Raw genomic sequence first — 12,706 nt, 5'->3', positions numbered from 1 at the left:
CAGTCCTCGTTTCAGGGACGGGGGCTCTCAGTCTGGGGATCTAACCCTTATCCCCACCCAGGTGGTGCTGAGAGAGGGATTCCAATCTCACCTGCTGGAGGGAGCAAGCAAGAGCCTGACAGCTCACAGGTGGGGCCAGGAGCTGACCACACTGGACAAGCCCCACTTCTCCTTGCACATCAGCAGGCGGCGGGGGGGAGGGGGGGAGAGCTGGGGCTGGGGGCAGGGGAGGGGCCAATAGGGATACCAGAGAGGCATGAGCTGGAGAACTGCAGAGAGCAGCAGATTTGTGACACCTAACTCTACGCAGCAACATGCCATGCTCCAGGCAGACATCCCAACCACAGGCACAGAGGCCAGCCTCGAGGCAGCAGGGGAGCAGAGATCCCCTACCCTGGATCATTTCCCTGCCCCGTCCAGTCCTGTGTCAGGCATGTGGGGTCTTGGGGAACCATCAACCATTCAACAAAGTCTGTGTCCCATCCCCTCCCCCACATACACTCCACCCTCCAGTCCCCATACAATTCAGAGTGGTCACGGCTCAGAACTGCCTGGGCAGCCTGCCAGCGAGTCTGTGCTGGGAAGAGACACCAGGTTTCAGACTACAGGGCACAGGCTGGCTTGAGGGGAGGAGCTGGGACCAGCCTGAATGCACCCACCCAGCTATGTGGGCCAAATGCCCTCATCTTCCCTCCCCCAGCTTTTCTGGGGCCACGCAGTGTTTCCAGCAAACCCAGCGATGGTGCTACGAGTGCACCCAGCCCGCAGCCCTTGCCTCACATACCGCCCCTTACAGAGCTCAGGCAGCACCAACCTTGGTTTCTTTTTTGTGCCGTAACTGGCGCCGGAGCTAGGAGCACAGCGAGAAGCAGGATCCACCTTCTCATCATGGAAGCCTGCAAGACATAACAAGAGGGAGGAGCTGATGCCAGCCAGAGAATACGAAAACCAATGGGGTGGGGGGAGGGGGCAAAGACACAGCTGAGTTTCATGGATAAAGCCCACCGGACCCTCCCAGGCACCTTACCCCACAGCAGGGGTTGTCACATTAGGCCAGTGGCCTGTCTCTGATCAGTGGCCAGATGCAAGAAACCCCCTAGTGGACACTTATGGAACACCTCCCCCAAGGGAAGTGCCTACCTAACCCCAGGTGGTTGGTTCAGGGCCTGAAGCAGGCATTTTTATGCTGTCTGAGTAACCATCAATGCTCTTATTGTCTATATAAAGATCTCATCTGGGTTTGAATTGTGCTGAGTTCTGGGCCCCAACAACCCCTTGTGGCAGCAAGTTCTCCAGGTTCAGTGGGTTGAAAAGTGTTTCCTTTGGTCAGTTCTAAATGAACTGGCGTTCAGTTTCCTTTGGCCGGCCTCATGTTCTTGTGCCAGGAGGCAGGTATACCCCACCTGCCATCTCTAAACCAGTCACTATTTTGCATATATCTAGAGCAATGTTTTTCAACCCATGGGTCATGACCCCCTTGGGGGCAGGGGTGTCACACAGCGCTGCCAATTTCATTACAGTCTGCAGCTCCCCCATTCTGGGCACATCCGGACCCTTCATGGTCAAGTTTTCTCTGGCAGCCTCTGACCACACACACACACTGAGGCAGCTCAGCATTGCTACCTTTGATACATTGGCTACAGAAGTAAGAGTAAGTGATGGAAGGGGATCACCAACAGTTTTTACTTCAGGTATGGGGTCACCGCCTCAGAAGGCTGAAAAACACCAGGGGAGAGCGTCCCTGTTCTCTGAACTACAATGTCCCCGTCATGTCACCTCTCAGTGGGCAGCCTCTCCCCATTGCTGGATCCTTTCTGATGTTACCAGAACTGAAAACAAATTCCAGCTGATGCGTTAGTACTCATTTACAGGGACATCCTAGTCCTTGCAGCATTATTATTATTCAGCATTGTCTCCTAGCCCACTCCTTATGCACCTTACTATTCAGTTTGCTTTTTCTGCTAGACGTCTCAGGGCTGTCCACAGTGACATACATGGTTTTCCCCTGAGCTATCACAGTTCATTTAGAACCCAGCAACAGGTGTGATTCATTCAAATAATTCCCTCCAATGTGCATTAATTCATTCAAGTTGAAGAGCAACAAATTTAACTGCTAATAAATACACTGTTAATCTGTGGAACTTGCTGATGCAGAGTATTACAGAGGAAAGTAGCTTAGGAAGATTCCACTAAGGGTTAGGCATTTATCTGAATAAGAATAGCATCTGCAGTGACACCAGCTGGGACAAAGACTACCCCAAGGGCCATTGATCCTGATGCTTCAGGAAATAGAGTGATCACCAGCTGGAGTAGGTGAGTGAAGAAATCTATATCCCGGGATAATGCTGTGCACTTATGCATGGGCCTGCATGTGTGTGGGACAATTTCTTTTCTTACAAAAGCACCATCCCTATTAGCCTCTAGAGAAGAGCAGGTAATGGTCTAGATCGGGGTAGGCAACCTATGGCATGCGTGCTGAAAGCGGCACGCAAGCTCATTTTCAGTGGCACTCACACTGCCCAGGTCCTGGCCACCAGTCCAGGGGGGGGCTCTGCATTTTAATTTAATTTTAAATGAAGCTTCTTAAACATTTTACAAACCTCATTTACTTTACGTACAACAATAGCTTAGTTATATATTATAGACTTATAGAAAGAGACCTTCTAAAAATGTTAAAATGTATGACTGGCACACGAAACCTTAAATTAGAGTGAATAAATGAAGACTTGGCACAGCACTTCTGAAAGGTTGCCGACCCCTGCTCTAGATGGACCCTGCATCCCTCCTGCAGTCAGACACCAGACATGACGGGCTGTTGGGCCCAGTCTGGTATAACATTCCCCACACCCCTACGGCAACGTAGGAAAGAGCTAGACTACCACAGAATTGGCTTATTTTATGGCCCTTTCACTTATTTCTCTCTGAGCTCTTCTGTGTCACAGCCCGTACCCAAGCGACTCAGTGACTGATTTAGATAAACCGGTGCAGCCCCATGTGGACACACTCCCAGTGGATTAGCCTGTTATTAACTGATGTGAGCCAGATTTAACTCAGACAGCTTGAAAGCCACATCCAAAGCTTCTCCAGTTTAAATTGTCCCACGGTTGGTGAAACGGGTGGGAGTTCAGCCTGAGGACAAGCCCCTGGAAGGCAGCAAGAGCCCAGCCCATCTGAGGAGGAAACTCTCCCCCGCACGTAGTTTCTCTCATTCGCCTTGAGTTCAGAGCTGGCGAACGGCCTGACTGGCAGCCTGGCTGATACTTGGGCCTCACTGCACTTTCGCACTGCTAGCGCTCAAGGGGAGGGTCAGCAGCGTTGTTAGCTCCATTGTACAGAGGGGAAGGACACACAGCGAGTCAATGGCAGTGCTGGGAGTGGAACCCAGGTCTCCCACTGCTCAGGGCTCTACCCATGGGACTGTGCTGCCTCCCCGCAGAGCAGCCAGCAGCGGTGCAAGCTTTACCCAACACTCCCCCCGACCCTGCGCCAGCGAGCCTCAGCCATGTCATGCAGGGATCCGCTTAGGGGGCAGAGGGGAGTTTGTTCTCCACATCACCGCCCTGGGCTCTGGGATCCTTCTCTCTGGAGCAGCTTGGGCTGTCCTGGAGATGCCTGGCAGGGCCCAGCATTGGCCTGCTAAACCCAGGGTTGAGAGTTCAATCCTTGAGGAGGCCACTTAGGGATCTGGGGCAAAAAATTGGTCCTGCTAGTGAAGGCAGGGGGCTGGACTCGATGACCTTTCAAGGTCCCTTCCAGTTCTAGGAGATTGGTATATCTCCAATTATTACCTTTATTACCCGGGCTGCGTATTGCACATTGCAGTGGTTTGGTGAGAAGCCTGGAGTGCTGCACACATGGTGCCAGCCAGAACAGGGAGGACAGGTATTGGCAGAGCCAGCCAAAGAGGAGGGGAAACTCCTCTCAGCCAGACCTGCTAGGGGCTCCCTTCCAACACGGGCTGAACACGTGCCTGGAATCCAGGCCCATCAAAACTCTGCAGCTGGCACAGGCTCACACACATTAACCATGGGGGGCACTGCTCCTCTCACTCCCACAGCTGATGAACACCAGATCCTAGCCCAAGGTCCATGGCTGGGGCAGAAGAGCTGTCAGTGCTGTAGGCCAGGAGTGATGGGAACTTCTCCACAAATCTGCACTGGCAGAAGGTCGATGAATCAAGGGCTCTTGCTCCTCCCTCTAACATGTAGCTGGAGCAGTGCATCCCTGAGACAGCTAAGGAGGCTCATTGCACCCTCCGCAGTGCAGAGTCCTGCTTTCCAGTGGGAACAGAGGCACTGCCAGGGCTGAGGGCCCACACATGCTAGCCATCATCTTCCACCTCTCACTTCAGCAGCACAGGAGCCCCACGCCCACTCTGCTCCTAGGAGACACCAAGCAGGTGCTTCCCCCCATGACTTTGCCACCACAGAACAAGCAGATCCAAGCAGGGTCTACTGACTAGTAGAGCAGATCAAACTAGAGACACTTGGAAGTAAATCTTTTGGGGCACCTACAAACCCTGCCCAGCACAGCCAGGGCAGGAGATCAGATGTCCCCTCCTCACTGAGCTGAGACAATCCCAATGATTCCAAACAGGAGAGAGTCCAGGCTCACTTACAGACCTGGGATCTGTCTCCTTGGTATTCCCATTGACACCAACAGGAGCCGGGGGGGGCAGGGGGGCAAGGAATGCAGGAGAAGAGGGCTGAGAAAGTGAGGGGCAAAGGACAGGTGGCAGGGGTAGAGGCACAGTTCCCTGTTGGAGCTTTTAATCAGCAAAGCCAGCATCCCTGATTCCAGCCCCAGTGAGGAGGGGTCACCTCTCCAGCATGGCACAACTCTGTCCCCCGGGAAGGAGAAAAGCCAAGTTTCAGCAGGACACAGATGCTCCAGCGCCGGGAAGAGGGGTACGGGCAGGGCAGGTTGCCCTGGCAGAGGTGTCACTGAACACACTCACAGGGCCCCAGCTGTCTAACAGCCCCGCTCTGGCCTGCTAACCTCAGGCCTTCCTGCTTCCCAGAAGCAATTCCCAGCAGCAATTCCCAGCTGTCTCCAACCAGGCTGCATACACCCAAGAGTGTAAGTGTGCAGCTGTGAGCATGCGACAGCATGTGCTGTTCTGACCCTCAGCGGATGAGTGGATGGTTGTGGTGGCAATGCAAGTGTGTGACTGTGCATAGCTGAGAGTGCAAGCACGCACAGCGGTGTGATGTGCAGTAGTGAGCTAGCAGTGGGAATACTTGGCCAGGATCCCTTCGGATCTTACTTCTCCCCTTTGCGCCCTGTAGCTGTTTGTTAACGGTTGCCTGGCTGACATCCCTCTCCCCTCGCATGTACGGGCCCCAATAAAAGTCAAGGCAAACCCAGAGCCTGAGGGAGATGCTCCAAAGAGCTCCGTAGCCTGTCCTCTTTCCCCAAAGCCCTGCCAGCTGCAGTGCAGAGTCAGTGCAGCGGTGCCAGGATGCATTGCCCCTTCCTGTCTCCCCATCCCCATCTTTTGGCCCCTGTCCCTCACCAGTCCCTGGTAAGCAGTTCCCCTGACATACCCTGAGACAAGCTTTATACAGGGAGCTCCTGCAGGACGGGGACCTCAGCCCCGGTGCACACTGGCTAAGCCTCCCACTCAGGGCACCTCCCCCCATCTCCCCTCGGAACTGGCCTCTTGCCCGGGGACTCTGTTCGGACCCAAGACCACCCTTCTGCTGGGGGCACCCGAAGAGCTCACAGGGGGCGGGGGAGGGGCAGCAGACCGCAGGAGCAGCGCCTGGGAGGGGAGCTGGAGCTAAGGGGCAGCCGCAGCGGATGAAACTGACCAGACCAGGGGTTTCCCCTGGAAAGTTCCCAGCGCCGGTGCAAAGGGAACCGGGTGTCCAGGGCGCTCCGGGACTGGGCAGGCTCCTGCCGCGGCTGCTCCAGGGGCTCACGAGAGCCCAGCCCGGCTGCACAGAGAGGCCTTGGGATTCCCCGGGGGCCCCCCAGCCACCTGGCTCCCCTCGCAGCCCTGCAGCTGCCGCCCCTGCCCGGCCCCAGGTGCGCGCGGGGCCCGGCTGGGCTCCCCCAGGGAGCGGCGCGGCGCGGCGCGGGGTTACCTGCTGCCCGCCAGCAGACTCCGCAAATCCCGGCTCTCGCGCCCCTGGAAGTCAGGCTGGGACCCGGCGGGAGGGACTCGGCTCCGGCCCCTCAGCGAGATCGCCGCGCTCCGTCCCCGCCGCGCATTGGGGAGGAAACTCCCGAGGCTCCCCGAGCAGCGGGGAGGGAGTCCTGGAGAATCCGCTGCGGGGGGGCTGGTCCCTGCCTCCTTCCGGCTCCCGCCTCTCTCCTCCGTGCCCCCAGAGCCCCTCCACCACTAAGCCGGGGCCCCAGCTTTTGGGCAAAGCGCTGCAGGCTGCACCCCCGGCCCAGCCCCTGCTCCCGCGGCAGCCAATGGCCACCCGGCCCTCCCAGGTGCAAGGGGCTGCTCCCCTGCTCGCGTGTCAGGGCGCTGGGAGTGGAGCTCAGCCGGCCACACCCGGGACGGGAGCCTCCAGCTCCAGCCGGGACACCGGGGGGGCCTTCCCTGCCGAGGAAAACGAGACATCCCCGGGGAGGTGCCTTTGAGGGACAGCGGTGGCCTTCGATCCAGCAGCGCAACTGAGCCGGGGGCGGTGAATGGGGCAGATGGTGGCCACTAGAGGCGGTGTCCTGGCCCACGTGGGCGGAGACCGAAGGCCACTGCCGTGGGGCGAGCTCGTGGGAAGCGAGGATGGGTCTCGGCTCAGACCCCTCTTTGGCCAGCCCAGGAAAGCCAGCCCACAGCTGGGCTCCTTGTGCGTCGGGGGGGCTGCGGAGACTGATCCCACCTCGGGCCCCCAACAGGCAAGGCTGGATCCACATAGAATCAGCGCTCCCCCCCACACACACCCTCCCAAAAGGCTGGTTGACAAAATGAACATTTTCCAGAGAACTTTCCTTTGGCTCGAAATGTTTCGATTTCTCAATGAAAAATCAGCATCCAACTTTTTTAGTCAAACTATCCAGGTTCTGCTAAGGGGGGGGGGGGGTTTCACAGCTGAGCATCTCTTCCCAGAAAGGTTTTTGACAATTGAAAAATGTAGGCATTTGGGTTCAGTTTTTGTTGAAAAATTCACTAGAAATTCTGGGGGGGAAAAGTGATTTTTTGTTCAAATTTCCCACCAAAAGTTGGCATTTGGGGCCAGCTTTATCTAGACAGTTCCCAGGTCAGGGCAAAGGTGCACTGTCCATTCCCCCCCTCCCTTAATCTGGATAGGGTGGGATTCAGAGAATCCTAGTACTCAAGAGGTCATCTAGTCCAGTCCTCTGCACTCATGGCAGGACTAAGTATTATCTAGACCTTCTCTGACAGGTGTTTGTCCAACCTGCTCTTAAAAATCTCCAATGATGGAGATTCCACACCCTCCCCAGGCAATTTATCCCAGTGCTTAAGCAGTACTGGCCCCTCCTCCCTATCCCAGAGCAAAGACCTAGGATAGTCAGTTGGGAGAGTTTTCCAGGTTTTCAAATCCCACTTCACCCCACCACACTGCCAGGTTTACAATGGCAGCAATGGTACCATGGAGCCGGGCCCATGCTCAGAAGGGGCCCAGGCCTGCTCTGCTTGCACAGTGCCCTAAGACACCACCAACCTGCTGGTTCTCTCTCTCTCTCACACACACACACCCCTCCAGCTCCTGGTCCCATTCGTCAGCTTTTCTCTGCCTCCTGGCTGGACCCCAGTGCACCTCCGGCTCTGGGCAGTGTCTGCTTCCCACCACCTGGGGGGCCCCACCTGTCTCCCTGGAGATGAACCGCCTGGAACTGGTGCAGAAGCCTGGCCAGTCTCAGCCAGTTGGGGTGGGGGGGACTGTGTGGGGGGCTTGGCTGAGCCCCTCCAGGCAAGTGGGTTCTAAGGGAGCCTGGCTGATTGTGCCATTCCCAAGGGGCTGGAGCGATTCCCTACCCCGGGACCAGCCCTGACTGCACTGCTGGCTCAGCCTGGCAGACAGGGTCACCTCCCAGCAGGGCCAGCGAGTGCAGCCGGGAGGCAGGGCATTGGGGAGTGGGTCTCTGGAGGGCTAATGTGTGTGTGTGTTTTGGGCTGTGAGGGGGCGGGGAAGATCTCTGTATGTTGGGGCACTAGGGAGTGGGGGTTCTGTGGGGGAGGGCTGTGGGCGGGGGGGCTGGGCAGGTGTGGTGGAGAGCAGGGTGCTGTGCATTTGTGGCACGGAGGTGGGTCCTGGGCACAGCAGGTCTGGGGGGGGGGCCTCCGGCCATAGGAAATTGGGGGGGGAAGTGTTCCAGTGTTGGGCAGGGGGGCTGTGTGGCACGGCATGGGCCCACCCCCACCATATAACCTCATGAAGGATAACCGGGTAGTTCTGTCTGTCCAGAGGAGCCAGCCCATTTGGCCACACAAATGGAGTTAACTGACAGAATCAACACCGGCCACATTTGAAACAAGAGACTGAGAAACCAGAGGCCACTGGCTCCATCAGCTCTGTGCCCTGCCTGGAAGAAGCCAGTAGCTGACGTTCCTGAGGAATGTGTAACCTGCCCATTATGCAGCTGGCTAACTGTGTAATGCTGTACGTGATGTGTGTGGGGAGGGGGGGTCTTCCTGACCCCTGCTATCAGCAGTTTATGTCAGAGCATGAAGATTGATTTTTCTCTCATTTTAGTTACAAATCTTATGTATGGTCATAACATTATCCAGCTGCATTTTCAATAAGAACATAACATAAGAATGGTCGTACCAGGTCAGACCAAAGGTCCATTTAGCCCAGTATCTGTCTACCGACAGTGGCCAAAGCCAGGTGCCCCAGAGGGAGTGAACCTAACAGGCAATGATCAAGTGATCTCTCTCCTGCCATCCATCTCCATCCTCTGATGAACAGAGGCTAGGGACACCATTCCTTACCCATCCTAGCTAATAGCCATTTATGGACTTAGCCACCATGAATTTATCCAAAAAAAAAAAAAAAATAGAATATCAGGGTTGGAAGGGACCTCAGGAGATCATCTAGTCCAACCCACTGCTCAAAACAGGACAAATTCCCAGACTTACTTTTTTATTTTAACCCCAGTTCCCTAAATGGCCCCCTCAGGAATTGAGCTCACAACCCTGGGTTTAGCAGGCCAATGCTCAAACCACTGAGCTATCCCTCTCCCAACCCAGGTACAGGGAAGTCACTCAGTGAGACACAACCAGCAACTTTTCTAAGACAGATCCCAACAAAACAGACTGGATCCATTCTGCTCCTGGTGTAAATCCCTGGCTCTCACGAGCTAACCCAGCCTGGGGCCTCTTGGGCTAATGCTAAAATAAAATGTAATCAAAGTTACCCCACCAGAACAATCCTGTCTCTCTCTCCCATACCCAGTCAGAACAACAGTCTGTCCAGACCAGTGTCTGCTTCACTAGGTACTTCCACGGTGCTCCCATCCCTGCAGTACTTAAGCACTTCAGGTACTCAGAACTAGGAGCATCAAGTATTCTGTACCCCTGGTCATGTTAGATCAGACTGATTAGCCCACCTAGGCCAGTTTTCTGTCTCCAGCAAAAGCCAGTACCAGATGCTTCAGAGGAAGGGGCAAGAATCCATACAATGCCACTATATGTACTATCCTTTCCTATGGAGAGACCAGAAACTGTGGTTAAACAGCTCAGTGGTTTGAGCATTGGCTTGCTAAACCCAGGGTTGTGAGTTCAATCCTTGAGGGGGCCACTTAGGGATCTGGGGCAAAAATTGGTCTTGCTAGTGAAGGCAGGGGGCTGGACTCAATGACCTTTCAAGGTTCCTTCCAGTTCTAGGAGATTAGTATATCTCTTACCTTTAGATGTCTGGGGAATGTACATTATCTGCTTTTAAATCCAGTTCACTTTGCACCCCTGGTGATTTTGCACTGGTTTGTCTGTCCATCACAGTTCCATGTGACCAGTCCTATAAGGAATAAGGCACCTTTCAAAACTATTGCTGTAAGGCATGATTCAACCTAAGACATCCCAACTTCAGTCCATGATAAACCCTGCTAGCTCCCCCACCCGTGGCGCTCCAGGGCAGCAGCACACTCCATGCATGTTGCCCTTTGACTCCAGCACTCCCAGCTTCTGCCTGGTGAACTAGAGGGAAGCTCAGCTGTGGGAGAGGGGACTGACCCACAGACAGGCAGGTTTGAGGCAGGCTAACCAGCAGAGAGCGGCAGGGCTTGCACAGAGACAGGTGTGTGACACCTCACTGCAGCATGAGATGACCAGGTATCATCCTGCTCTCCTCACCAGCAGAAAATTACCAGTTACCTGCCTCTGGGCTCCCAGTCAGTTAGTGCTCCACCTCCCCACCCACCAACCACCACCTAACACGGAGAATTAGCAGACGCCCCAGCCCCTACCGACTGGAGATCAGCCCTCGGATCCAAGCCCACACTGCTGGGCTGGCATTCATTATGTAGAAGCACCTAGAGGCTCTGGCCAAGACTAGGAGCCCATTATGCTACAAGGAACCTGGTCGAGAGGCTATTCCCTGCCCCCCAGGGCTCCTGTAGGGGCTCTGTGTCCAGTTCACAAGAAGGCTAGAAAGACTCCACTTGGTTTCAAAGCAATTCCCAGGGTCCCTTTTCAAGCACCTCTGCCTTGGGAGTTTCCACGAAGACGGCTAAAGGGCCCAGGACCCCACCAGACAGGACAGGCTACTTTGATCACTCCAGCAGCACTGAAGGTTAATTCTCCACTGAACGTTCATTGGACCATTTGACTAACCCCTGACTGCTCCCATTCTGTGGGCACCGATGTAAAGAGAGCACTGCTCCAGAGGGAAGTCTGGGCAGGGCTGAACCAGGCTGCAAGAGGGCATGGAGCCACAGAAGGGCTAGACTTGGTAAGTCTCAACCTCCTGCTCTGGTCCTAGCCCGGCAAAGTCCAGCAGGAGCTAGAGACAACAGCCATACTGGGCTGAGTGGCATTGGCCCAAGTGGCTTTGCTGTTCCCATCCTGTCAAGGGAGTCTGGGGAGTTCTGGGAGCCTCGGCTGCAGCCCCACTCACATGCTCGGATCGGTTCAGCCACTGGAGAGAGTCACCAGAGAAATGTCTTCAACAAACAAACAGCCGGTGGACTGGCTCCAGCATTTAATTAGATTATCCAGAATGACCACCGGAAAGAAAACAAACAGGAGGTGCTGGGGCTCCCAAGCTGCTCAGTTCCCACCGGTGTGGGAAGCCAGGGCCCTCTCTTCCCCGCATCCCTCAACACTGAGACAAAGGGTCACACACCTGATCAAAGGAACAGCTTCTTATGTAACTTGCAGTTAACCCATGGAACTCTCTGCCACAGGATATTACAGACCACCACAGAGTACATTTCAAAACAGGATTAAACACTATCAGAGACAGGCTACCCATGGTTCTGTATGGCAGGGTGGAGAAAGCTAGACTAGATGGTTCCCACATGGCGACTCCTATGGAGAATGGTGCTGGGTTACTCTGCAACCAGCCCTAGACATGCGAGTCCAGGAATCTTAGCTTTTGGAGAGGCCAGGTGTGGAAGGAGACCAATGCTTGAGATTAGCCCATGATGAGGGGCATCGTGGAGCGGTTATGGGGAACATCACTGACCCTGGGACCCCAGAGGGCATGCTCAGTTTTCCTGGCTGTTGGGCTTGTGTTAGTCTCACAGGGAGCCAAACTGAGAGGAGATGGGCTATGGAATTCCCTACTAGGCTGGACTAGTGATCCAGTGAGCACGTATCCTGCCTCCTACAGTGCCAGCACTGTCTGCTCCAGAAACAGGTGCAAGAACCCTGCAGCAGGCCGCTCTGGGATACCCTGCCCACAGGGACGTCTCTTCCCAGCGCCAGGCAGTTAGTGGCTGGGCTGTGCCCTGGGGCAGGAGGGCCTGCATCTCTTCTCTAGCATAACTGGGAAGAACATTCTCATCATCTGATAAATGCCAGTTCCTTTTGGGGATCCTCCTCTAGTCAATCCCCCTCCCCTCACAGTGGGTTTCAGGGCATCCCCAAATGCCAAGTCATGTTCCCAGTCCTGTTACCTCTCCCTCCCCATGGCTTGTCTCTGTCTTAGCTGCTCGTCTCCTCTATCGTGGGTCCCACCCCAGCATGGCAAGAACCCAGTGGCTTCTCCCCACACTACCTCAGGTAGCTGCACCTCAGAAACAGCTGCACTGGTGCCACACCTTCCCAATCCCAGCTGGTACCAAGCCACCTCCCTCCTCCTCCAGGTATTTGGTGTATCTGTGTCCTTGCCTCCTTGCTTGGAGACACAGATCCTGCAGGCTCAGGAGCTCCCCTTTCCACTCCTTCAAGAGCAATAAGCAGGTCCAGGTGCATCTTCCAGCAGGGAGTGGAGGCCCCTTGCCCTGAGCAGCACCACACAACCCCACATCCAAAGCACCTTCAAAGCTGTGTCCACGGAGCGGTGCCACGAACTTGGGGCCTTTTGCCCACGTAGATCCCTCGCAGAGATGCAGGCTGCCCTGGGCTCCTGAAGCACTTTTCCAGACATGCAGTTTCAAAGGCAGGGCAGGGGCTGCCATCTCCCAGCTCCCTCTTAAAGAGACAGCATCAAGAGCATCCCATGCCACCTCATTAGCACGTAGACCTGTGTTCAGTCCCCTCCCCTAGACGGTCAGTAGCTCCAGGGCTGGTGGCCTTTAGCTTCCTTTGTTGACTAAGCTCTTGGTGGGCCTGGCTCTGGGT

General features: G+C 55.4%; 1 protein-coding gene across 2 annotated transcripts in view; it reads right to left on the bottom strand.

The window, feature by feature from the left end:
* Positions 1–12,492, bottom strand: part of COL7A1 (collagen type VII alpha 1 chain) — a 111,970-nt gene extending 99,478 nt beyond the window's left edge. Inside the window, exons 1-3 of one of the 2 annotated variants that reach the window (XM_039547904.1) lie at positions 12,141–12,492; positions 9,829–9,938; positions 815–896 (exon numbers count right to left, since the gene is read on the bottom strand). In XM_039547904.1, coding sequence (XP_039403838.1) covers positions 815–890 — 76 coding nt within the window. In that variant the 5' untranslated portion in view covers positions 891–896; positions 9,829–9,938; positions 12,141–12,492. Of the gene's footprint in view, positions 1–814; positions 897–6,089; positions 6,318–9,828; positions 9,939–12,140 lie in introns of those variants that run through there. The other variant, XM_039547905.1, reaches the window with a different exon arrangement.
* Positions 12,493–12,706: the final 214 nt, after the last annotated feature.

This window comes from Mauremys reevesii, linkage group 7 (genome assembly GCF_016161935.1).
Source record: "Mauremys reevesii isolate NIE-2019 linkage group 7, ASM1616193v1, whole genome shotgun sequence".
NCBI classification, from domain to species: domain Eukaryota; kingdom Metazoa; phylum Chordata; order Testudines; family Geoemydidae; genus Mauremys; species Mauremys reevesii.
The sequence above is the reverse complement of the archived record's forward strand: the minus strand, read 5'-3'. Positions and strand labels throughout refer to the sequence as shown.